The sequence below is a fragment of the Natator depressus genome, chromosome 2 (genome assembly GCF_965152275.1).
Source record: "Natator depressus isolate rNatDep1 chromosome 2, rNatDep2.hap1, whole genome shotgun sequence".
In the NCBI taxonomy this organism is placed as follows: domain Eukaryota; kingdom Metazoa; phylum Chordata; order Testudines; family Cheloniidae; genus Natator; species Natator depressus.
In genome coordinates this window covers 253666087-253692591 of record NC_134235.1, presented here as the reverse complement: position 1 = coordinate 253692591, position 26505 = coordinate 253666087, and the positions used below count along the sequence as shown (strand labels likewise).

Here is a 26505-nt window from a genome sequence, read left to right as displayed (position 1 = left end):
GATTTACTCGCAGTGGTATCAGAGACAGTCCAATGCTACAGAAATTTGGGCTATATTTGACCAATCTCTTTCTGCTATGGATGCTTGCAAAATCTGTGAAAATCTCTAAAATCTAAGGTTTAAATAAAGAAATGCTGCAATCTTGTTCTTTTGTCTTTTCTTAAACAAGTCAATGCTAATATGCCAACAGTAATGACCAACCCTATGAAAACAAATCCACGGATGAGATAGAAGACAAAAAGTTTTCTGTAAGGAAACACATTTCATTTCCAAGCTAGAAAGGGATTTGAATAAACAAGGAGTCAAGAACAAATTTTTTTAAATGATGGATACCTTAAGATGGAACACACATTTTTCTCCATAATGGAGCTCATCAGTAATTTATAGAGATATTACAGTGCCTTTGCAGAATCCATACATGAAGCAGAATCTCTACTGCGTGCTCATTACCGAACAATAAAAAGCCAAACTGATGGATAATAAAGCTTGCCCACCAGTTCCCATTTTGCATGTACATATTTTCATGACCTGTTTCTTAGCTAAGATGGTTGGATATCTTTTTCCCCGAGATGAGTTGCTTCTAATACATTTAAGTGCAAGAGGCACCTGCAAAGCAGACAAAAGGTTATGGGAAGAGTGTTGCACAGGGCAGATAAAAAGATGAAGTACCAGAAGACAGAGAATATGCAGTGAATTTGTGAGTTAATGTACAGCAGATCTTGTTAGTGCACGCAGTGTGCTGGTTGCGTCAAAGGGGTTGAAGCTAATATTTCCCATCAGTGGCATTTTAATGAATAAGTTGAGTTAACAGATAACTGTCATTGTCCCAGTTTTCTAAATCAAGAAATGAAGGTAGAAAAGTTTGCTAACATGCTCATTGCCACCACAGTGGGAACCACTGGCAGAACCAAGATTAGTTCTTGATTCCGAGTCCTCCTATCAGATCACATGGCACTTAACATGTTAGGAAAAAGTGGGAAAATGAGGAGCTAAGATGACCAAGTAGCTATGGGAAAAGGCAGTGAGAGTTAAAGACATGATAGTGTCTGGATCATGGCAGCGAGGCTAACATTGAGTTTTTATGGTGTGCGCTGTATTCAACTATAGAGTAGCTCTGTTGCTTTAGACTTTTCAAGATAGACTTGACAATGGGCACAATCCTACACTTGGGAGGTTGACTGGATACGACCTCAAAGTACTTTTCCATCCCTACGTTCTGATTCTGTGATTCACTATAAGTCTCATACATGAGCCTCTAACTGTTGAAAAAATTACTGTTCTTATCCATTTCTAGTTCCAGTTACCATCCTCATTGCCACACTGTAATTTCATGCAGAACCTATTTACTGAAATGCTGCTAAGAAGGAAACAGTCAATTCTAAAGACTTAGAGCCCAATTCTGCTCTCAGTTACACCAAAGTAAATACAGTGTAACCTCACCCACTTTCCTGGTGCTACTCTAGATTCACATCTGTGTAACTGAGAGTAGAACTTGGCCCTTAATTCTGAAACCATGACAATGAGTTCCAGGCCTGGTGACATGAGTCCACTGGAATCCAATTTTTGTTACATTCCCTCCAGCGTGTATTGTGGTGTACTCGAAAAACTCAAATGTACAGCAGTGACAGATGTTCCAAATAAAATGTAAGAAAGTTTGCATCAGATGCTTGAATTAGTGTAGACCAAAAAAAAAATGAAATTATGTCTACTGGGGTTTCTGCAACTGAGTAAGAATAATTGACTTGGAAAATATATCGCTGATCATGATTCTAATTCTCAAGCAGCTGCATATTCATAGAAGGCGCCACATCCCTTAAGTGTAGTATCTGAAGAATAAGTTGAAGGGGTTAGGTTTTCAGATGTTTTGGGATTTGGTAATGTAGAATTTTTTGGGGAGAGTGGACGAGTAGATGAGTTATCATCTATAATAACCTCACTTAATGTTGTGCTACATACAACACATCTTCCACTCTGGAGCATGGAAAACATCTGTAAGAGGTGCTAATCTTTTTGAGGTTCAAGCCAAGGAAGTGATACATTCTTTATAATAATACTAAGGAAGGACTAGAAGCATGAACCAGATGAAGCAAATGTTTTCCTTGCTTTGTTTTGATCAGTATTCATCAAATTTGGACATTAATATCATATTGGGATATTTTCTTGACTTTATTGTTTTAGTCCTGAATACTGTAGTACTCTTTTTCCATTATAAAAACGAAACACTAGAATTTATCAGTGTTAAGAAAATCCCACTAACTTCAGCCATATGGGAAACATTTAAAGTCAGGATTTGTTTTCAGATACATTTATTTGCATTTGATCAGTTAAAACAAATTATTAGCTAATTACTTGATGGGTGTCTTTTCATAGATTCCTAAATTGAAAAGGCCAGAGGGAACATTGTGATCATCGAGTCTCATCCCCTGTATAACACAGGCCATAGAATTTCCAACACTATTCCAGAGTCAAGCCCAATAACTTCTGGTTGTGAGAGAACATACCTTTTAGAAAGACACCCAGTCATGATTTAATGACTTCAAGTGATGGATAATCCACTACAGCTGTACATAAATTGTTCCAGCAGTTAATTACTCTCACTGGGTTATTTTGGAAATTTCAATCTAATTTTACATTTTCTTTCTAAATGAAACTAAAATATTATTTTCAAAATTAAATGTTGAAAAGAAACATGTCCCTTTATGTTGCCAGATATTATCATTGTCTTTTACTAGTCTAGCAAAATGAAGACTAAGAAGGGATTTGATTCCTCTCTACAAATACATTAGGGAGGTAAACACAAAGGAGGGAAAGAGCTATTTAAGATCAACAACAATGTTGGCACAAGAACAAATGAGCATAGACTGGTCATGAATATTATTGGGCTCAAGGTTAGTGGTAGGTTTCTAACCATTAGTGGAGTGGGGTTCTCAAACAGCCTCCCAACAGGAGAAGTGGAGACAAATAACCTAAGTTCAAAATGGCGCTTGATAAGTTTAGATCTGTGATTATATGATGGTGCTGCTTGTAATAGCGGGCAACTGGACGCAGTGAACCAGGAGGTCCCTTCCAGTCCTATGTCCTATGTTCCTGTTATTATTAGTGGTAGTAGCAAAATTATATGGTGGCATCACCTAGAAGATTCATCCAGGCCAGCTCCCCAATGTGCAATCACACAGTAAGTGAAATATAATGTCTTACTGCAAGCATTCAGTCCATGTCAAGTTTCAGATTTGTAAATTGCTTCCTTTTTAAACTAAACTCAAAAGCAAATGGTACATACCTGGCAAACATCATAGTGCTCAAAGAGAGACAGCAAGCCGATATCACTGCGGTTAGTGATTCCTTTCAAAACTGTGATATTTCCATTTCCAGAGTCCAGCTCTATTATATCATTGAACACGTTGGACACAGCTTTACCAGTCAGCAGCAAGTTCACAAGTTCCTGTTTATAGTATAAAAAAAAGTCATCAACTATACATCTCGCCAGCTCACTAAGAATCAACACAACACATTGTGGTAACCACAGCTTTTACTGAAGTGGGGAGTTACCCTTATCTGGAATAAAGGCATTAGCTAAGCAGTGGGCTTTTCAAAGGATGTGCTTCAGGATTCCTACCCCAAAGTGCAATGAATAAACATCAACTGGATTTAAAAGGCCAGCCAGATTAGGGCAGGAAAGCCAGTTTACATCCCATACAACCTTACATCCAACACTATTCTCAACCTTTCTAGGTTGGCACCCCTTATTCTAAGTCAATCATTTTCACTAGCCCTGACATGTTCTGTAACAGTAAGAGTAAAAAATGTATCAGCATAAATGCTAAGCCTATGTAATCGATGTGCGCGTGTTTTTCGAGAGGCTGACATACTTGAGCTTGAAGGATGAGCAGATGTAGGGAGTGGGGGAGCGTGATTTTCTTTGCTTTACATTGTAATAAAATTTTCACTGGCTAAGGATACCCCCTCCCCCAATTGACTTACTTTACCCGTCACCTTGAGGGGCTGCTACCCACTGGTTGAGAAACATTGCAATACCAGAAGACGTTATCAAGATATGGTTAACTAGGAGTTGAGTAAACAAGTATTTTATAATATTTTCCTGACATTTCTGCATGTGTGTGGGCATACTTTTTCTATCAGATTAGATTTGCCAAAAGGTTTACTAACTTTTGTGAACCTGGACACACTCAGAGATGGATTTACCTTCGTGGAGGTAGGGAGATGCAGTATCTATCTATATGGCCCGTATCACTGCTGCCTTTGAAAGCCAGTGTGAACCCCAGGCCTCTCATTGCAATGGTATTACCATTGAAGATCATGTTGGAGAACACTGCAAGGAGGTGGATCCACTGTGGAAGGACAGCTTTAAAATACAATAAGGGCCTCAGAAAATTGTGACTGTGGCAGGTGCTTGAGCCATTAGGGGTTTGACCTGAGCTGTGCTTTGATGGTTTGGGCTTCTTGGAACCTGAATCCCAAAGCACATCTCAAAGGGCGAAATGCCATGTGTATCTAAGCCAAAGAACATGTTCCTCCCATGCCCTGTGAACTGAAACAGCCAAAACTCATAAAGCCATTGGGTGGCTTTCCATGGAGAGCATTTAATCCATTCACATTGAAATTCAAAATCAGGCAGGGTAGATTCCTAACATTGTTTCATAAAGAAAGGCCAAGAAATGAGTGTTATATGGATGTGTTCATTTTCTAGGGACAGAGAAGAGAACAAATCTTGCCTGTACAAAACAGCCTTCCATGTTGTAACAATGTATTAAATTCACCCAGTACAACTCCGAAACACCCTCCTCTGCCACTTACGTACAATAATCAGTGGTGGGCTTAGTCATGGCCTGTACCACCCCTTACAGCCTACACACTACATCTGCCAGAGTCTGCTCATTCTGTTCCTTCTAATATTACTGTTGGCCAGTCCATGGAGTCAGAGTGGTGTGTGAGTATAAAGCCGATGGAACTGAATGGGACACCACGCACCTCTCACTTTGGATAAGGTCTCCACAAAACATGCTGACACTAATGGCACATGGCAATACACAGAAGCAGATTATGCCACACAAAGGAACTGGCTGAGCATTAATACACAACATTGTGAGGGTCCACAGAGAAAAAACAAAATATGAAGATAATTTTGAGGAAAAAAGTTTCAAGTTGCCATAGCTCGAAGGCAGAAAGAATTAAGCTCTTGCCAGTTTAGACTTGATTTATGATAGCAATAACAAATTTACATATTTATAGCCAGTTTTTATTCCAAAGGAGCCCAGGAGCTTTATAGACTTGCACTGATGTACAAACTACAGCAAGGGAGCTCCTAGTCCACCAGGGAAGTACAGCCCCCTCTTACAAGAAGCAGCAAAGATGTTTAACACACACAGCAACACCGCACAACAGATTTGGGAAAGGAAGTGAATGGTGCCTTTTTCCTGCAGCAATAATTTAGGTACTGTAGACAGAATGTCTTGAGTTTAAGTTTCACCAGGGCAATAAGATTACAACTACTTCTTTATGAGGACATGCCAATTTAATGATTACAGATTTTCAGGACCTCAATTTTATTTCTCATTGGAAGACAGGAACTCCACCAGCCCTGCAGCCTTAGTTCAATACTAACTCGGAAGGAAGAACAGTAATTTCTGAACAACAAACACTGCTTCCTGCATCATTGATGCTTACATGGTGGCTCAGTGGTATTTGTTAGGTCCCCCTGACCCAAGAACCCAGCAACTGAGCATCCAGTTCATTAAATGGGGATGGGAGAAAGATGCACCAGAAACCCAACTCAGGTATCGATCAAAAGTCCACTGACTACAGCAAGCTTTGGATTAGGTCCCAACTGAGCTTGCAAAAATAAAAAATTAGAAAAACAAAGCAAAATTAGAAAAATGGCAAATAATAAAAATTTTTGTTTCAGGCAGGTAAGGAGAAGATTCACAAAGCGAGAGGCTCTCAGAACAAAGAAGAGAAAACAAAAGTCTTATAAAAGAAAAAAGGAGGAAGACACTTAAAAAAAGGGAAAAACACATGAGGAACCTGAAGTCAAGAGTGTTGTTTCTTCATGGAGTATAGTTCATATCATGTTGGCTTTTTGCACATGCTGTCTTTAACACTCACCCACCTCCGTTACTTACTTGTGTACAGTATCCGTGGGTGCCAATCAGTTGGTTAGTGAGCACATCAAAATCATTGCGCACCCTGAAAAAGGTTTGGGAAAGTTTAATTATAATTTCACAGGATTTAACATTTCTAAGGCTTGGAAAGTTGCTAACATGGCTCAGTTTTTGGATTTGTTTTGGGTACATTTCTCTAAGAAAAAAATACGCTTGTTTATGTAGTTACCTAAAACCTGCTGAAGACATAGCAGACATAGCAAGTTGTTTTAAAAGAAATTAGCAATTAAGTGGTAAACTGTAGCAGTAAAGAGAAAGGGAAGCTGTTTTCAACAAAAGTTAAAGCTACAAAACTCACAGCTACTAGAGTGTTTTGCTTAAATAACTATTGAGCAAAAAAAGACTGTTAGAAGAAGATATGCAAGTATTCTTCATATATATGCATTACTTCCAAGGATGATTGTTTTAGGAACATACTTGATTTTGTATTTTATGTAATGTTTCAGATATGAAATATAGATATTACTAACAAAGGTGCCTCCACCAGGTTAGTCTGTCTTTGATCTCTAGGGAAATTCTCATTGCTATCAATGGGATGTGTCCATTAACTGCAGACAATTCTGTATATGTACTATACATAGTAGAATCTACCATACACAACATGGAAGAACAATATGCAAAGTAAAAACCCTATTCTGAGGTCCTTTATTCTTAGAAACATCAGAATCATCATAGTGCTTCGTGCCACTGGTCCAGCTACTCCAGTACTCTGTCTCAGATAGTGGCCAGCATCAGATGATTCAGAAGAAGATTCAAGAAACATCCTAGTAGACAATTATGGAATACTCTCCCCAAAGAGGAAGGTTTTTTTCCTAAATCCCATCAGTTAGTGGTTGGATTATGCCCTGAGACATGAGGGTTTATATCCATTATAATTCTAATGTAATTGTGAATATTCTTATACCTATAAATGTCTGATCCTTTTCTGAATGCAATCAATCAACTGGACCCTATGATAATTTTATGGCAATAAATTCCATGTGCTGGCCTAAAAAGTATTTCTTCTTTCAGTTTTAAATGTGCCAATTCCAGTTACATTGGTTCCCCTTATTCTCGTATTAGTAAAAAGATAAAGGGCTTCTCTGACTGACTTTCTCTATATATTTCATTGTTTTATATACCTGTTGCATGTTCCCTCTTATTTGTCTCCTCTCTAAGCTGAACAATTCTAATCTTTTCACTCTCTCCTGATCTGTAAGCCTTTCCATACATCTAACAATTTTTGTCGCTTGTCTTTGGACCCCTTAAATTTCAGCTTTAAAAAATACATATAGCGGTATAATATGTCTGTGATAATGGAACAGGTATTATGGTGGACTTGGTGTGGTTAAAATAGGATTTAACTTGACATTTCATCCAAAACACGAACTTAACACTTATTTTCAGTTCAAAAATTTGGTTCCAAGAATAAAAAAGTTGGGGCAACTCTGCAGTTCCTGGTTACGTCCCAAATATTGTAGAGAGATGTTTCTTGTGGTATTACTTGTAGTGCCAAAAGCAGGATGTATTGTAAATCTTTTAAGATTTCCAGCCTGCTTTCAGGACTGAAGAGGTCCTTAGAATCACTATATCTGAACTGAACCTGTTGCGGTTCACATGTGCACTACTTCATGTGTATAAATGAGAAGGGCAATCCAAGAGCCAGTTCCAGTGATGTCTAAGTGCCTTACTAGCTAATATTACTTGTGCTGAATCAAAAGGGCTAAAAAGAATCCATGAACACTGTGTATGTGGTGTGGAAAAGTCTTGTATAAAGAGATCACAACCTTTCAAGGCATGGATGGAACGATAATAATCTTTGGAATTTGGCCACTTATTAGTTTTAGAAACAGTTGCATCTTGAAAATGCCACAGCCTTGTCCGAAATGAGCGGACGATACAATATACGTCAGCTATTGTGGGGCATACAAGCAGGACAATGGAAGGAAGTTCTAATTGCCTCGTTAGGTGCAAACAATATGGGACTTTGGAGGTGTATCTCAGATTTTCAAGAAGAAACACATCTGCGTTTCAAATCATTTCTGCTAGGGAGGAAACAACCACCAAACATATAGCTATAAGATTTACAATGATTATAAATCATACTGTCACTACAGTTCCCCATTCCCAAGAAGTTAGCATGCAATCCAGAGTGTTTATTTACAGTACAATAAGAGGTGTGGTATTTGACAGGCCTAGCACACTTTAGGCACTGTATAGACAGAAAATAAATACAGGTAACGACATTGCATTGTATATTTTTGTCAGCTTGCAATGCAGTACGTTGAAGACATGCAGCTTGTGAAAGGGTCATTGATTTTGATGTCTTGGTAATAAATTGTCTAAAGAACCTTAATAAATAAATTATTGTTATTAATAATACCACTTCAATAGCATTTTCCATCTGTCAGTCCTGGTTTATGCTGCCGCCTAAATCGATGTAAGTTACGTCGCTCAGGGGTGTGAAAAAATCACCCCCGTGAGCGAGTTAGCTTATCTCAACCTAACACAGTGTCTACACCATGCTTTGTCGATGGAAGATACTCTCCCGCCAATTTAGCTTCAACCTCTCGGGGAGGTGGAGTACTGAAGTCAACGGGAGAGGGCTCTCCTATCGACTTATTGCATCTTCACCAGACCCGCTAAATCAATGCCACTGAATCAATCACAGCAGCACCAATTTACCAGGCCAGTGTAGACAAGCCCTAAGTCTTCAAGCACTCTACAGTGGTGAGTATCATTATCCTTAAGTTAAAGATGGGGAAGCTGAGGGACTAAGAATTTTGTCCAATGGTATACAGTGAGTCAGTGGTTCAGCTGGGTATAAAATCCCAGTCTCCTGGCTCTATTCCCTAGGTCAGGAGGGTCTCAAGTCAATGAAAAGATGCTGCTCAAGTACAAGGCCATTAAAAAGGGGGATTGCCTTCTTTCATTACCCTATAGGGCTCTTGTGCATCTTCATGGTGTGACATTATCAATATTTTCCTCTGTTACGATAGCATGGAAGTATTTCTGTGGAGTGGGAGAAAATATTTTGATTGGAGGCTGAAAACACGGAATCAAGTTAGTTATGGGATTTGGGTCATAAGCAATGGTCTGTAAAGAAAATGATCCAGTTAGATACCAAGGATCTGATTTAGGAAAGCGCTTAAGTTTAAGCGTCCTTAAAGTTAAGTTCATTCTTAAGTGCTGCCCTGAATGGGTACCTATTTGCATAAAGCCATAATGATAGCTTTGGACTTCCAGATTGTTCTCAAAGGTCTTACAGATGAACTATTATTACTAGATGTATTTTCTATTTTCAGCTTGCACTGTATTTACGGGAAACACATTTGCTCCATTTGGAACCCAAATGCTGATGTTAAAACTCCTTTCCCTATGCCCAATTATTTGTAGCCATCTCTATCATCACATATTATTCTTTTAAAATATTTTTTTGGTGATGGTAGGTTCCCAGTGTAATTCTTTTGCTTTGTATCAGTTCGGGAAATCCCTTCATGACAAAAATACCACAGTGGAGCCCTTCTATAGTTATAAAACAATCCAGTGGCCCGCATGCACTTTTCTGATACTTTCCAACACTGTCTCAGAAGGCTGCTGTTAGAGGCAGGACTGGTTCAAATACACATTACAGAATATCATCCTGACATATAATTAATCTCATTTTGCCTGGGCTCAACCGTATTATTATATATTAACCTTGAGTCCTATTGGAATTATAAACACTACAGTGCCATTAATCTCAAAGAGCTATACAAACTGTATGGGTAAGAGCCTCCGCTGATATAAATTCTCATTGCTCCATTGACAATGCTCCTTTGAAATCAATGGAGCGAATACAATTTACATCAGCTTACTATCAGCCCCAAAACTTTGTATCCATTCACTTACTTCGACCTGTCCCTCTTATTAAACCTATCAGTACATTGCAGCCACTCCTGATTTAGAAATTACAAACAAATTACACAAGAGTTTAGGAAAAGTAAAGAAAAAAACCCCATATTTAACTGAAACTGTAGTGGGAATGGGGATTTCTAGTGAGCGGTATCCAGGTTCTATCCAACTTTTAAGAATGCACACATATGAGTTCAAAAAATGTAAAGAAACAAAAATACTTGAATACTGAACACGACGGTTTGAAATACTTAATCAGATGGACATCAGATGCGTGACACTCATGTTAAAAAAACAATGCTCTATAATGGTTTATGTTCTCAACCTGTTGATTCAAAAACCTGCAAGCTCCAAGGAAAATCCATGCCCTGTCTTTAATGGAAAACAGCTGAGAATTGCACATTAAATCCAAAAACCAGGCATACATTTAATACTGGGGGAAACGCTGACATAGCAAAACAAGCATAAAACTGGTTACTGTTCATTATTTATCTTAGATTTTCCTTCAGTTTGCTAGCTATAAAAAAAAAGTGTGTGTTTAAGTTAATGTCAGTTCCTTAATCCTGAGGTGAAGCTGTAATAGTAAATTGATGACATCACACCCATTTTCATGGCAACACTGTTACATTAACAAACACACAATTAGGAGTCCACTACAGAAACAGAATTGGTACTAAGAAGGAGAAAAACTCCTCTTTGAATGTAAAGATCTCAAATAAGTATAAAGGAGATATGAGGAATGACAGGGCAGATTAATGGCTTTTTGTATTAATGGTCTAATTTTTTCCACATTTGCACAGTATGAAAGTCCTTTTACAAAGGTAACAGACGTTTAAAAAAGGGCAGAAAAAACCCGATGTTTAAAAACTGTGAAGGTTGTGATGTGACTCAATAAAAGCAAGGACACGGTGTTGTTCTTAACTCACTGTTTTTTCTTGTTTGGGTCCCAGCTCAGCAAATACATGTTTAACTTTAAGCATGTGAGTAGTTCCATTAACAAGACAGTCAGTTTTAATACATTCTGTATTCTGATTTAATACAACTTACTCCATGTAGGTACTTCAAATCCAGGCAGCTTCAACTCAGCCCTTCATTTTTCCAAAGTATGTTGATTGTTTTCTGTATTTACCATGTCAAGCTCTTTTGTATCAAAGCCTGCCACAGTAAACAAAGATACTAAACCAAGACCGACCTATTTGTCCACATTGATGTTGATACTTAAGCTTAGCAAATATAACTGATCAAAGCTTGAGGGGAGGGAAAATCAGCTGAAACTTTGGTAAATTTGAGAGCGTTTTCCACTCTGTTCTGTTTCATAAAAGCCCAAGGTTTCATTTTCCACATATTCTGAGTTAGTTGTTGTTGCTTTGTTCTTTTTTTTTTTTAATGGAACTTTTTGCCACCAGAACGAGAAGCACAAGCGGAGTCGATGAGAGAGCATCAGCTGTCGACTTACCACAGTGAAAACTCCGCGGTAAGTAGATCTAAGTACGTCGACTTCAGCTATGCTATTCACGTAGCTGAAGTTGCATACCTTGGATCGACCCCATGTGGTAGTGTAGGCAAGCCCTGAATTGAGAGAGTTAACAAGTGGAGTAGCATGAATGTCATTTTTGTGGTTATTTTATATTTAATAATTTATCACACATATCAGTGAATATATTGCTCCAGAGCCAGCGATCTCTTCGTTTTAGCTGCAGATTGCTCAAGCAAAAGGCTTTTCCCACCGTGTTTCCTAGGCTAGAGTCTCTGCCTTTGCTAGGCTTAGGCACTGACACAATCAAATGTGGTACCACGCCTGAGGAAGGTCTAAGCCTTTCCTTTGGTACCAACAAGAGGGACCAAGGAACCACAGACATCTCTGGCATGCTCCACACCGAGGCTGATGTACTCGGCGCTCTCTCTGTGTGAAATGAGTCCAGTGGTGCCTGAAGTGCTGCCTCTCAGAGTAGACCCTTGAGCCTGACCACTCTGTCCTTTGAGTGAGGTTCAAACCATTTGTAGATGTGACATCTGTCGCTGGTGTGGGATTTTCCCAAACACCAGGCATGGGTCACTGCCTGGCACGGATTTAGCACAAGTGTGGCAGGACGTATACCCTGGTGCACATGGCATCGTTTTGGCACCCAGCCCTGTACTAAAGAATGAAAAATGTAATCCAAAAGACCTAAGACTAAATCTATCAGTAAAAAAACTAGCTAAAACTAACTTATCTTAACTAACTAATTCCTAACACAAAGGAGTGAGGGAAACACTTGTGATAAGTAGTCTAAGATCACTCCAACAACCATCGCTGGCAGTAAGAAGGAACTGAAGGAATCAGTGGGCAGCTCCATCCTCTTATACCAGTGCACAGCTGCGTAAGGCAATAGAGGGAGCTTGAGCTGACCTGATGGGTACCACTGAGGGAAAAAGTTCTCAGACAACTGTGCACGAGGCTAACACACACATACAGCAGAATGGACATGTGTGAGCACTTGAAGAAGAACTGCGTAAGTCAATTCAAGAAGGAGCTGGACACATTTGTGGAAGAGAAAAGACTACAAAGATGCAATTACTAGAGATTGGGGATCGCAATAAGGAGATACAGGTTGACTCACATTTTGCTGGGTTTATAATAAGTCACCTTAAATGACCTACACAGCCTCCTCTTGACCCCTAACTTTTTGGTGGTTTTTCAGAGATCAAATGACTATTTTCTTCATTCACAAGAAGCACTTTTTAAAAAGTTAAAAGGTTCAAATAAGCACTGCTGTGTGCACAAATCTAGTTGCAATGAGCTACTATTAAGCAGTGAAATGCCCATGGTCCACACTGGCCAAATAAGTTCCTGAAGTTTGTGAGTAATACACTGACGGTGTGTGTGATGTAGCCAATATTATATTTAGTCTTGAGGGGATGACAAGCTAGCTTCAAAGTGGTAATGCACTGTGCTTGCATACAGGGATCTGAGATAACATATTCAATTGGTCAATTGGGGCTCGGTTTGGCAATAGGTTATAGAACTGATGGTCTCATGTATAACAGAGGAGGGAGAGAGGCCAAGAAGATTTTATGTTGCTACAATGGGGGCTCACCGCAGGACCATTCTGGTGGGATGCAGGACTTTAAAGTAGGCTTCTGAATGGATGGATCAGTGCCAGAAAGGTCCTAATAGAGCAACAGAGTGTGCCTAACATTGCCTGGATGAGTAAGATGTTTGAGGAGGAAGTCTGAAGAGATGTGACAGCGTCTAATGTAAGACTGCAATTATTTCTGATTTTTTCACCACTAGCAGTAAAAATGCAGTTACAATCGTTAGCAACTAGCATTGCTTCCCAAACCAGAGGCAACAACAAATCATGAGGAACTCACTTAGGAATTCTCTCTTGCCTCTTTCCATTTGTTATCAGTTCTGCAGCTGAGGGTTATGTGAGCATGCTGTATGAAGAAATCATAAGCAAAATACAGAGAGCAGCATGAAAGCGCAACCCTTCACCTTTGTGACTTGTGTAGATCTATTTAAAAAATGCCCATGATCTTACTGATTTACAATGACTGCTGGATAGAGCTGGTCAAAAATTGGAATTTCTGTCCTGCAGGAAATTCCGTAATTTGTTTTCATCCTGAATTGTGGTGAAAAGTCAAAACTTTGAAATTTTTGGTGGAACAGAAAGTTCCAAAATTTTTTATTTCTGAGTGATTTTATGAACCGAATTCAAACATTTTATTTAATTTGGTTTGACACTCACCTATGTGTCTCTGAGCTGAGCAGAGCCTCATGAGAGTTGTAGTTCGAATGCCCTGTGCCCCCATTCTCTACCATGGGCTGGGCTCTTGCATCGGTTCAACCAGAGGAGAGACTGTAGTGCAGTCTCGGAGATCAGTAGTCCAGCCAAGGACTGTAGCCTATAGAGAAGTGTGGAATGAGGCACCCAAACTACACCTTCCATGAGGCATTGTGACCACTCAGACACAGTTTAATAGCAAACTGACCTGAAATGAAATATTTGAATTCAGTTAGAGGAACCAAAATATTTTGATTTGGGCTGACATGAGCTGAAACAAAATATTTTGTTTTGATTTTCTCAATGCACAATTGAAAAATGTTGGCAAAACTGAAATTTTTGCATGGAAAGTTTTGATTTTGTGGAAATTCATTTTCTGTGGAAAAAAATATTGTAACAGAAAATTCCCGATCAGCTCTACTGCTGCATTTGATCCCTTTAAGTATAACCAGAGCTGTCCCCAGGGCAACCGCTCTGGGCCCCGCTCTTTGGGGGGCCCCGCACTTCGACATCACGGTGTCAGACGGGGTGAAGACAATAGCTGTCTGCCTTGAGCAGTGAGAAGATCAGGCAGAGGCAGCCAGTGAGCAGGAGACAGCGTGGTGTGTCTGGCCCTACCTCCCTCCAGACAGCTGGGCTCCCCCATGGCACCAGCGCACAGATCACATGGCCCCTGCCTGCTCTCTGGACTCTTGGGCCCCTGCCGGGACCGGGGTAGCTCTGGCAGATGGGTGCTGCGCACGCAGCTCCCCTGCCCCGCATGCCCACCCTGGTCCCGCCATTATTCGAATGCGGAGGCCAGAGAGTGTGGGGATCCCAGCCCAGGCTGGGCAGGAGGCAGCACTGTCATCCAGCGGACAGGCACACCCGACCACTTTGCGCCAGATAAGCCTCCGTGGCCCACGCCCCATGGAGCAGCTGCAGCCCCATTGCCCCCACCAGCGTGCCCCTTGCCCCATCTAGCGCCCCCGGGGGAGAGCCAGTGCATCCCCTGCCCCAAGGGGTCCCATACAGGCTGATTTGTCCCAGGCCCCACACCCCCCTAGGGATGGCCCTGAATATAACAGTTCTCCCTGGCCTTTGAATTCTCACCCAAAACTATGTCAGTTGTGTAAATAACAACCACTCACTACATCTGTGTACGGGCCACGAAATGGCACATATTTCTGAATGATATGAGTAGTAAGGTCATATCTCCTGTTATTTTTCAAATCCTAACTGATGATTATGACATCTCCACTCATCTGTCATTGAAATATACATAAGAAGGTTTAGTTTTCTATTTAAAGGCTGTGCAGAGGTTTGAGTACACATTTCACTGTCTTTAGTGATAAATTCCTGTTTCTTGTAAACAAAGGATCGGTTTGGGTCCTATTTACCTCACTCAGGGCCAGGAAAGCAGCACAGTTTCTGACAATCATCCAGTGGCATGGTGCTAGATCTGGCTTTTAAGAGAGCTGGGTTTTGTACCAGCACTGCAACTGTGGATCAGATTTATAAAGATATTTAGACACCTGAAAATGCAGATCAGTGCCAAGTGGGATTTTTCAAAAGTGTCTAGGCACCTAACTCCAACTGAAATCAATTACAGATAAGTAGACACGGCATAATCCTTCTGTTAGGATTTCAAAAATAACAGGAGCTATAACCTCACTGCTTGTATCTTTAAGAAATAGGTACTAGTTAATGGCTGATTCATGGACTGAAATCAATGGGAGTTAGGCATTTACATGCCTATGAAAAACCCACTTGGCACCTAAATATCTTTTAAAATCTCATTCCTGTGTGGCCTAAAAAAAGCCACCACATCTCTTTGGGCCTGAGTCCCCCAGCCAATAAGATGAAGATAATGCTACTTATATTATAAAATACAGATACTGTATTGCTATTATTAAACCAACCGCTTGGGTGTCAGCTCTGCATAAGGGCAAAGGAAATGTAGTGCAATGTTAATGTTAAGTCAACTAAAAAAACCTGTGAACCCTGGAACAAAACTCAGTGGATTAGCAATTGAATATATATATATTATATATATAACTCAGTTCCAAATTGTGATTTGTTTTCAACACAATATAGGGGTGAGAGGAAGAAAATCCTAACTGCAGCAAAGCACTTTGATAACCCTAATGCATAATCTTATGTAAACACAAATGGTTTCTTCATGAGAGTTATTGTTGAGAGATGGTATACAATGGATGATGGAAAAGGAGTACTTGTGGCACCTTAGAGATTAACCAATTTATTTGAGCATAAGCTTTCGTGAGCTACAGCTCACTTCATGTATTGACACTTCTCTTTCACTTGGGTATGAATCTTAAAGGCTTTTGCAGGGTGTGCTTTGACATTGTGATATAGAGTTTACTGATTAGTCATGAGACAGATGGCAGTGAACTCTATTAAGTGCAAATAAACATCTCACCCATTGTCCCACATGCTGGTGACCCTCAATTTAAAACAGGCTATCTTAAAGAATGCTTCTAAATTAGAGCCAGCATGTCTATTACACTAACCAACTGACTCACTTAGTGATCACTGCTTCCTGAGTGACATCTGACCATATAAAACGGAATCACCATCCAAAACTGAAATGAAGTAAAACTGCTCAGGCTATCAGAAATTCTGCCAGAATTGGAGAGCCCGGAATAAAAAAGGTCTGTTATTTTGTTTGTATTTGTTATGTGGCAGAGACACATTGGAGTAGACTAACCCAATTAGCACAGTACGTGTCACCTGCTGGCTGGATTTCTTGTGTGGACATTCTGTACCTCACTGCAGATCTCACACAAACCAGGCTCCATGTGGTCCAAAGGACTGGGCTCAGCATCTTTCTACTAGAACACTTTCCACAGTGGACACCCATAAAAACTCACCAGCTATAGATTAGGAGCCTGATCTAAAACTAACAGAAAGCCTCTTACTGATTTATTGAGCTTTTGATAAGCCAAACATAGGAATCAATCAATATCAGCAGTATTCCCTGTATTTGTAAGAAACAACACCTAGAATGCTGAAAATGCTGAACTAATATTATTTAGTGGGCCAAGGGACTGTCTGTGGAAACTAGAAAGGTTTAGAAGAGTGACCACTCCCTGCCTGTGTTACACCTTTCACATGGCTAAGGCAACTCTGAAGTTTAGGAAACAGGAATATAAAAATACTCACAGGTCGATAGATCTTGTAAAGATAACCGACAGGGTAAGAAGAATGCACCCAAACGGACCAGTTTCAAACTGGAAAAAAAAAAAGTTCCACTGTGTTTACATTTGTTTGTTCATTGAACATGCTTCTCAGCCCTAGCATAAGGAGATGCACCTCCAATTGAGGTCAGTAAGACTCACTCCCATTTACATTATGGTCTGAATTTGGTCCTTCATCTTTTTCAAACATGGGACGCATCAGTGTCATACCCCAAATGTTGTTTATACAGTTTTCTACAAAACGTTAAATACTGAAAAAATAAAAGCTGAACAATGACAAGTTTAATTTCCTCTCCATGCATCATACCTGATGAATATTCTGCTGAAGAAAAATGGTCAGATCTTCATATTTTGTGATGCTATGTAGTATCAGCTGTAACAAAATGTAAAATAATGCAATTAAAATAGATAACAATAAGCTGGTATAAATCAAGCCTGAATTATTTAATCAAGATTTAACCAAGATTTAACCAAATTATTTAATCAAGATTTAACCAAAATCTGTATGTTTGGCCAGATCCTCAGCTGGTGTAAATTGGATCACATCCATTTTGAAGCCCATGATGTTCACAACTCTCACTTTTTTCAGCAATGTTACTAAAATGAGAGAGACAACACTGGTGAGGTAGTATCTGGTCAAGTATTATCTTACGTACTTTGCCTTGCTCATGTCCTGGGACCAAGATGGCTACAACAACACTTCCCAAAATAACATACTTTAAATCCTATTTTAGCTATAAAATTCATATATTCTGAGAGCTCTTTTAAAATGTTAGTTCCTGATATGTGAAATTTATTGCATGGAAGTTCATTATTAATTTAAGAATGATCTGTGGGTGGAAGGGCGATTCCTGGAGCCAGCTCCTGAATACCAAATCACTGGTGATTTTTAAGAGCAGGTTAGACAAACACCTGTCAGGGATGGTCTAGATCAGCGGTTCCAAACTTGTTCCACCGCTTGTGCAGGGCTGGGCCGGTTTGTTTACCTGCCGCGTCCGCAGGTTTGGCGGATCGCGGCTCCCAGTGGCCACGGTTCACTGCTCCAGGCCAATGGGAGTTGCTGGAAGCAGCAGCCAGTATGTCCCTCAGCCCGCACCACTTCCAGCAGCTCCCATTGGCCTGGAGCAGCGAACCGCGGCCACTGGGAGCCGCGATAGGCCAAATCTGCGGACGCGGCAGGTAAACAAACCAGCCCGGCCCGCCAGGGGCTCTCCCTGTACAAGCAGAGAACAAGTTTGGGAACCACTGGTCTAGATAATACTTAGTCCTGTCATGAATGCAGGGGACTAGGCTAGATGACCTCTCAAGGTCCCTTCCAGTCCTACAGTGTCCATTATTTAAACAGTGTCTGTTCTTTATCACTGATTTACACCCCTTGATTTTGAGGGGAGTAATAGTCTTGAGGCCAAATCATGGGACTCAGGGTCAGGAGAGATGGTTATATTTCTGGCTTTGTCATGGGCTTCGTGTGTGATTGTGGGAAAGCTCTTCTTCCCATTCTGTCTCAGTTTTTGGGGATAAAAATATTTCCCTAATTCACGGAGGTATAATTTGGAAGGCTTAATGCATTATTGCTTTATTAAAACAATTCCATCTTCAGATGGAAAAAAATGCGTAAGTGAAAAGAATTTAGTTTACAATTAATTATTTATTAATCAGAAAAACAAAGGGCAAGGAATATTGTAGGAAGGACAAGAAGGGAAAATCAGGGTTTCTTTCTCTGGCAGTGTTGTGAAGAGCTATGGAAGGATCCATTTCCAGATCTCTTCTACAAGAGGGGAAACTGCTATTACTTGGGGCCTGGGAGAGGAGAGGGAATGAAAGGAAAGGAAAAAGGAGGATGTTGGAAAGCCCAATTCCCATTGAAGGGTGAGGTAGTTTGGGAGCCAATTATGTCACTTCCTCTTTGATTCTCCTCTGACAAGTAAATTAGAGTAATTACAGTGGTGTCAGTAGAGTTAAACCTTGGTGAGCCAGGGGAGAATCAGGCCCACTGCACTATATAAGTGAAGTTACAAAATATATTACAGGAAGATTACATATAAAACCTTACTGTTTCAAAGATTCCATCTGCTTTGTATTTTCCTGCTGGAGTGAACTGCTGCCTTCCTGAAGACCTAAAGAGGAGAATTAAATGAAACAGCAGTTCATTTTAGAAGCACCAACAACACAACAAAGAGAAATCCATGGGCTGTAATGAATTGGAAGACTAAACAAAAAAAAAGTGACGCTAAATAAAAGACCTTTAGCTTTTAATATTACTCTATCTGAGCTCTGATTGCCTTTAGATTTGTTTGCAACTGATCAGTTCATGTTTCTGTATCTAGAAAGAAAAAAGGTATAGATGAAAGAACTTACTGAATTTTTTCATTGCAACAAAATATAAGAACAATAATATCATAACAAAAGTAGAACAGACATTCAAAGTCTCTTCTGAGTTACCCACTGTAGTTCGAAAACATTTAAAAATATAATTACAATAGTCAGTGAGCTGCTTTGGGAAAGTTCTACTTCCAGATTAATAGGAAGGAATTCTCATCAAAAACTGTCCCATTGAATGGGGCCAGGAATTCACCCTGAGATTTCTCTGACTATTAGGACAGGTAACTCCAGCCAGCATGTGCCCATTAGCAATAAACCCTTTCAGACTAAACGGATACATACTGACCTTCAAACATAGTGATAGCTACTTAGGAGTATAAACAGAAACAATCATTTTAGACACACACGAGAGTCTTACATGATAATTAAAAATGCTCCTCCCACTTACAGTGCAACCACAGCTTTTTCATTGCCCCCCGCACGCCATAAAATATCTGCAATAGCCAGGGTGAGGCATTTGGTCCTATGAGCATCTGAAGGCTGCAGACACCTGTTGTTTTTGGATATATGAGAAACAAGCAAAAATTCACACTGTTAGTGAGGCAGCCCTGTAAAGGTGAACATCTCCTCTTTCAGTGTGCACAGGTTCACAGCAGGTGTGGTATGTACAAAGGCCCAGATCCTCAAATGTATTTAGGCACCTAAATCCCATTGAAGTCAATGGGAGTTATGCACTTAAATACCTTTGAGAATCTGAGACTAAATGACTAAAATCAATGAGTAAAGTTGCCTCCCACAGGACATTCTCTTTGCACTGTTAGAACATGCCTAGTACACTATGCATGATACACACTAGCTTCTTTAATTCTGGGGGTTTAACTTTAAAGGGCAGTCTCTGTTTTTTTACGATTCACTTACGAGGAAAGATTCACATACATTAGCATGTGGAGCCTGGTGAAGCAATGACTGGGTGGAGGGATCATGATAAAGGGTGTCAAGTAATGAGGCAGAGAATTATTTAGCATAATATAAAAGCTTATAACTAGGAATAAAGCGGCAAAAATCAAGACAGCCAATTTAGGCTGGACAGTGGGAAATACTTTTAGACAGTGAGATCTACAGTAATAGGCTATGGATTAAACTTCTAGGGGGAGCAGTACAAACTCCATCAGTAGGCACATTTAAAATTATCTCAAAATACAAGTAACTGTCCCTTGGGGACTAATCTTGCACTGGCAGGAAGTTTGACCAGGTGTCTTTATATATCTTTTCCATCTCTACATTCTATGATATGATTGTTTTATATGCTGAATATGCTTTATAGTCAAAAAAGGCCTTCAAATTTCATTTCAGTCCTAACTCTGAATTATTTAGCTTTTGTTGGCTTGAAGCCTAAGCCTGAAAACCCTTATCTACTAATTGACTTTATTTACAATGTCATGTGCTGTAAATAAAATACATTGCCCTTGTGCAGCACCTTTCACCAAAGGATCTCTAAGCTCTTTATAAAAATTATTTGCTAAGTCTCACAATACCCCTTGAGATAGGTAAGCAATATTATTCCAGTTTTACAGATGAATTGGACCACTGGAAAAAGGTGAATATAATGCCCAACTTTAAGAAAGGGAAGACGGAGAATCCAGGGAACTACAGACCGGTCAGCCTCACCTCAGTTCCTTGAAAAATCATGGAGCACGTCCTCAAGGAATCCATTTTGAAGCACTTGGAGGAGAGGAAGGTGATCAGGAACAGTCAACATGGATTCACCAAGGGCAATTCATGCCTGACCAACCTGATTGCCTTCTATGATGAGATAACTGGCTCTGTGGATATGGGGAAAGCGGTGAAAGATATGCCTTGACTTTAGCAAAGGTTTTGATATGGTCTCCCACAGTATTCTTGCCAGCAAGTTAAAAAAGTATGGACTGGATGAATGCACTATAAGGGGACTAGAAAGTTGGCTAGATCATTGGGCTCAACGGGTAGTGATCAATGGCTCCATGTCTAGTTGGCAGCCGGTATCAGTGGAGTGCCCCAGGGGTCGGTCTTGGGGCTGGATTTGTTCATCATCTTCATTAATGATCTGGATGATGGGAAGGATTGCACCCTCAGCAAGTTTGCAGATGACACTAAGCTGGGGGGAGAGGTAGATATGCTGGAGGGTAGGGATAGGGTCCAGAGTGACCTAGACAAATTGGAGGATTGGGCTAAAAGAAATCTGATGAGGTTCAACAAGGACAAGTGCAGTGTCCTGCACGTAGGGCGGAAGAATCTCATGCACTGCTACAAGCTGGGGACCGACTGGCTAAGCAGCAGTTCTGCAGAAAAGGACCTGGGGATTACAGTGGATGAGAAGATGGATATGAGTCAACATGTGCCCTTATTGCCAAGAAGGCTAATGGCATATTGGGTTGCATTAGTAGGAGCACTGCCAGGAGATCGAGGGAAGTGATTATTCCCCTCTATTCGGCACTGGTGAGGCCAAATCTGGAGTATTGCATCCAGTTTTGGGCCCCCCACTACAGAAAGGATGTGGACAAATTGGAGAGAGTCCAGCAGAGGGCAACCAAATGATTAGGGGGCTGGGGCACATGAGTTATAGGAACTGGTCCTATTTAGTCTGCAGAAAAGAAGAGTGAGGGAGGATTTGACAGCAGCCTTCAACTACCTGAAGGGGGGTTCCAAAGAGGATGGAGCTCAGCTGTTCTCAGTAGTGGCAGATGACAGAACAAGGAGCAATGGTCTCAAGTTGCAGTGTGGGAGGTCTAGGTTGGATATTAGACAAAACTATTTCACTAGGAGGGAGGTGAAGCACTGGAATGGGTTACCTAGGGAGGTGGTGGAATCTACATCCTTAGAAGTTTTTAAGGCCCTGCTTGACAAAACTCTGGTTGGGATGATTTAGCTGGGGTTGGTCCTGCTTTGATCAGGGGGTTAGACTAGATGACCTCCCGAGGTCTCTTCCAACCCTGATATTCTATGATTCTAATTAAACTGAGGCACAGAGAGGTTAACTGATTATAGGACCAAAAGTTGTAAATTGAGAAACTGGCAGACCTCTGAATAGAACCTAGGGGTCCTGACTCCTAGCCCCTTGCTCTAACTACTAGATAATACACCCTCCCAAATGGGAAGCTTGGAGTCTTTCTCCATTGGTTTTAAGGGTGCCCTCTTTGAGCTTTAGACAATATCAGTCTTAGAGCACTGCCAGCCTGAGAAATGAGGTTAAAAAAACATTTGCAGCACTTGAATAAAAAGATCTAATAATTCAAAACACTAAACATCAACCAATAGAAATTAAAAAACAGATTTTTAAGTTCTATGTCTGCCTGGAATATGTTTAGTGAGAAAACTCTTCCCTCTCTGAGGACATGGGGCATTTGAACTAACAGATGAGAGAACTCAGGTTAAAAAAAAAATGTGCCCATAGCCTTTTCACATGTTCTTGTAGCCTAGCTGAGTTGTTCAGGTATTTGTGGGCAGTGCCAAAATTATATTCTGTGGATGGAGGAGGTAAAGGAACAATAAGAAAATACATTATTTTATTCATGTAGCTAGAAGAAATCTGAAGCCTAGTGCTTGATATGAAGCAGTCAACACCTTGAAAAGGCAGGTACGGTAGAAAAAGATGTTTATTTACACAGTTCAACCATGGAGACTCCTGTCCTTTTCTGGTCAAGAATCAGCTTCCACTCTATGCAGACACATCTGAAGAAAAATATGCCTCTCTCATGAATAAAACAACCCATCTCGCTATTCAAGTTTTACATGCCTGAAGGCCTTTTTTGTTTCTGCCCATAAAGATAAAGCATTTGCCTGTTAACCAGAATTCTTTTGGGAATTTCTGCATACTTCGTCAGTCCTTCTCATACACAAAATAGGGGAAAATAAAATCTTTTAGAATGACGAGGATGAGAAAAACGAGGAGAGGAGAACAATTTCCAGATAAACAGGGCTGGGAGAAGCCACTTTAAAGCAAAAAATCTATCTTAGGTACTTATATGGCTGCCATCACCCTAATATCTGAGCCCCTCACAACCATCCTGTAAGTTAGGGAAGTGCTATTATTCCCATTTTACAAATGGGGAATTGAGAGACAGTGAAACGAAAGACCAGATATTCAAAGGTATGTAGGTGCCCAAAGATGCAGTAGATGCCTAGGAGGATTTTCAAAAGTGCCTAAGGAGGTTTGGCACCTAATTCCCATTGATTTAATTGATGGACTTAGGTATCTAATCTGCTTAGGCACTTTTGAAAATCCCACTAGGCACCGAAAAACTATTAAAAATCTGGCTGTGACTTCCCTAAAGAAGTCTGAAGAGCTGGGAATTCAACCCTCATCTCCTAAGAACAAGGACAGCATCCTAACCACTGAATCTTTCTTGCTCTCCTTTTTGTAAACTACCAAATATCAGACTCCATTTTTCCATTAAACATGGAATCCCAAGCCTCTTAAATGTTCTGGGCCACATTTAGCCCCAGAAAAAGAAGGAAGATTTCCCATTGACCTCCAAGATGAAATTAGGTTCCTGGTCCTCATGGTCAGAAAATGATCCTTTACTGACTCCAAAGGAGATGCCTACGCAATAAACTCTAAAACTGAATTTAAGCCTCATGGTGGTGTCAGACACCTACAATATGGACAAAGGTTAGAAACTGTCTTCAAAAATATACCGTCGTATCTGAAAGACAATAGACTGTTACATATTTCTTAATGCTCCTTTAGCCAGTGCTTGAGCCACCCCTGAGTTGATTTCTTAGTTGACCTATATGTCAGATGTCATCAATTTGCAATGTGTTAATAATTTCCCCCTCCATTGAAGCTAATTTTTGTTCTCACTGCATTGAGAAAGAAATGATTTCTGTTATATTTCCCTCATATTCTCTAATATGATGAACCAGAGATAGTCCCTTCTAAAATTCAGGAAATTTCCTGTCTCCTTGTCCAAACTGGAGCATGGTACCACAATGTAAAACATGGTCGGTCGATCACTGTGTATTTTAATAAGTCTGTTCTGAACGAGAGGCTAGCTGGTGGAGCTACGGACAGATATGCTCTTCTGGAAGAATTGAGAAAAAATGAACAAACAAAATAACAAAAATTGTGGAACTAACATGATTTCACACCCTGTTTGTTTGGAACTCTCTCCCAGAAGTGGTCTGCCAGAATCATTCACTGGCTGCCTTGGATGATTCAAATCACATGCCCTGCAAGAGACTCATCCCTGAGGGTTTTAGGGGCCTCTCCCCGGTTCTCTTGGTTTACTGTGTCTCATGTCTTTCCATCCCCATTCTTTCTGTCAATGAGGAATCAGTCCTTTTCACCTGGTAAGGTGGCTTCCTCATGATTATGGGGTTGATTCTTGTGCCAGGGATCCCTACCTTTGAAAGCAGGGTTACTTTAGTTTGGATAGGTTGGGAAAGTTGGTTCTTTATTTGTTTTTAATGTTTTACATTCTTTTTTCTATGACACTGACTGTCTCTAACTGTAATCAGAGGTGTGAATGCAGTTCGTGCAGGCATACGCACGCTAACTTTAATCTAGGTTGCATGGCTAAAAAAAAGCAGTGAAGATGCAGTGACATGAGACTCAGCACAGGCCTACCTGGTACCCTGGGTATTTGTATTCCTAGTCTGTACTGGGGTCCATGGTGCCTCATCACCCACTGCTATTTTTAGCTGCACTAGATAAATCAAAGTGAGATTGGGTATAGCTAGATGTGCTGTAATCACGCTGCCAACTCCAGCATACACATATCCTTAAAGACATATTAATCGGTACCTCATAAATATTAGAACCAAAGGCCACCTCTGACAATACATGTATACATACAAGAATTTGCTACCCCAGCAATAGCTGTCTCTGCCTTATCATCTCCAGTTAGAATTCCCTTTTTCCTAGTAAAGCTACCAGACAGCCTATTTCGAAACCCACATTTGCACGGTGCACTCTCCGTTATGAAATCATTTAATGAAAGGATGAACCAGGGAAGCTGTGCCCAAGAGCTTGACAATATCCCTCAATAAAATGAGGCTTACATTTAAAAATCTATTCAACTGAGTTTAAAATAGGCTACCGTGTATACTGCGTGTGTGTGTGTGTGTGTGTGTGTATTCACAGTATATGTTTGCCTAAGTAACCTAGATTAGGGATTTGAGATAGCTGTCAGATAGTGAAGTTGTTTTTATCAGAAAAAGACAAATTGAAATATATATATATATATATATATATATATATATATATATATATATATATATATATATATATATATATTCAAACAGAATATCCTCTATCTAAAGACAAATCAAAATAATATTTTCCATTAAAGTGTAATATTTTCAAATGACAAAACAATTAAAATGCCTTAACTGATATCATATCATTAGAGCACTAATTTCGCACTAGTGTCACAAAGAGATTACTGAGAAAAGTGAAGTTAAACAAACAAAGATTGTGGTTAAAAAGAATGTTTTAAAAGGTCAGCACCAGGCTCATCTCTGATTCTTCCCTCTGATGGACATTTCTTTCAAGCACTCCACCAGCTTTGAATCTGATGCCTAAATATTATACATAAGAACATAAGAATGGCCATACGGGGTCAGACCAAAGATCCATCCAGCCCAGTATCCTGTGTACCAACAGTGGCCAATGCCAGGTGCCCCAGAGGCAGTGAACCTAACAGGTAATGATCAAGTGATCTCTCTCCTGCCATCCATCTCCACCCTCTGACAAACAGAGGCTAGGGACACCATTCCTTACCCATCCTGGCTAATAGCCAGTAATGGACTTAACCTCCATGAATTTATCCAGTTCTCTTTTAAACCCTTTTACAGTCCTAGCCTTCACAACCTCCTCAGGCAAGGAGTTCCACAGGTTGACTGTGCGCTGTGTGAAGAAGAACTTCCTTTTATTTGTTTTAAACCTGCTGCCCATTAATTTCATATGGTGGCCCCTAGTTCTTATACTGTGGGAACAAGTAAATAACTTTTCCTTATTCACTTTCTCCGCACCACTCATGATTTTATATACCTCGATCATATCCAAGTACAATGCCAGGTATAGTACAACAGACAGATTAGCAAGTGTGGGGCTTCTCGTGCTGGCAATATTCTAAAGGGCGATGACCTCTAAAGTTCTAGATATTACTGTTATGTTACTATCTACTC

General features: G+C 40.2%; 1 protein-coding gene across 1 annotated transcript in view; it reads right to left on the bottom strand.

The window, feature by feature from the left end:
* MINDY4 (MINDY lysine 48 deubiquitinase 4) overlaps positions 1–26505 on the bottom strand; it is a 99300-nt gene that overhangs the window by 22143 nt on the left and 50652 nt on the right. The window contains exons 11-16 of the mRNA XM_074946388.1: positions 19787–19888; positions 19070–19133; positions 17324–17389; positions 16982–17049; positions 6141–6204; positions 3281–3442 (exon numbers count right to left, since the gene is read on the bottom strand). Coding sequence (XP_074802489.1) covers positions 3281–3442; positions 6141–6204; positions 16982–17049; positions 17324–17389; positions 19070–19133; positions 19787–19888 — 526 coding nt within the window. The remainder of the gene's footprint in view (positions 1–3280; positions 3443–6140; positions 6205–16981; positions 17050–17323; positions 17390–19069; positions 19134–19786; positions 19889–26505) is intronic.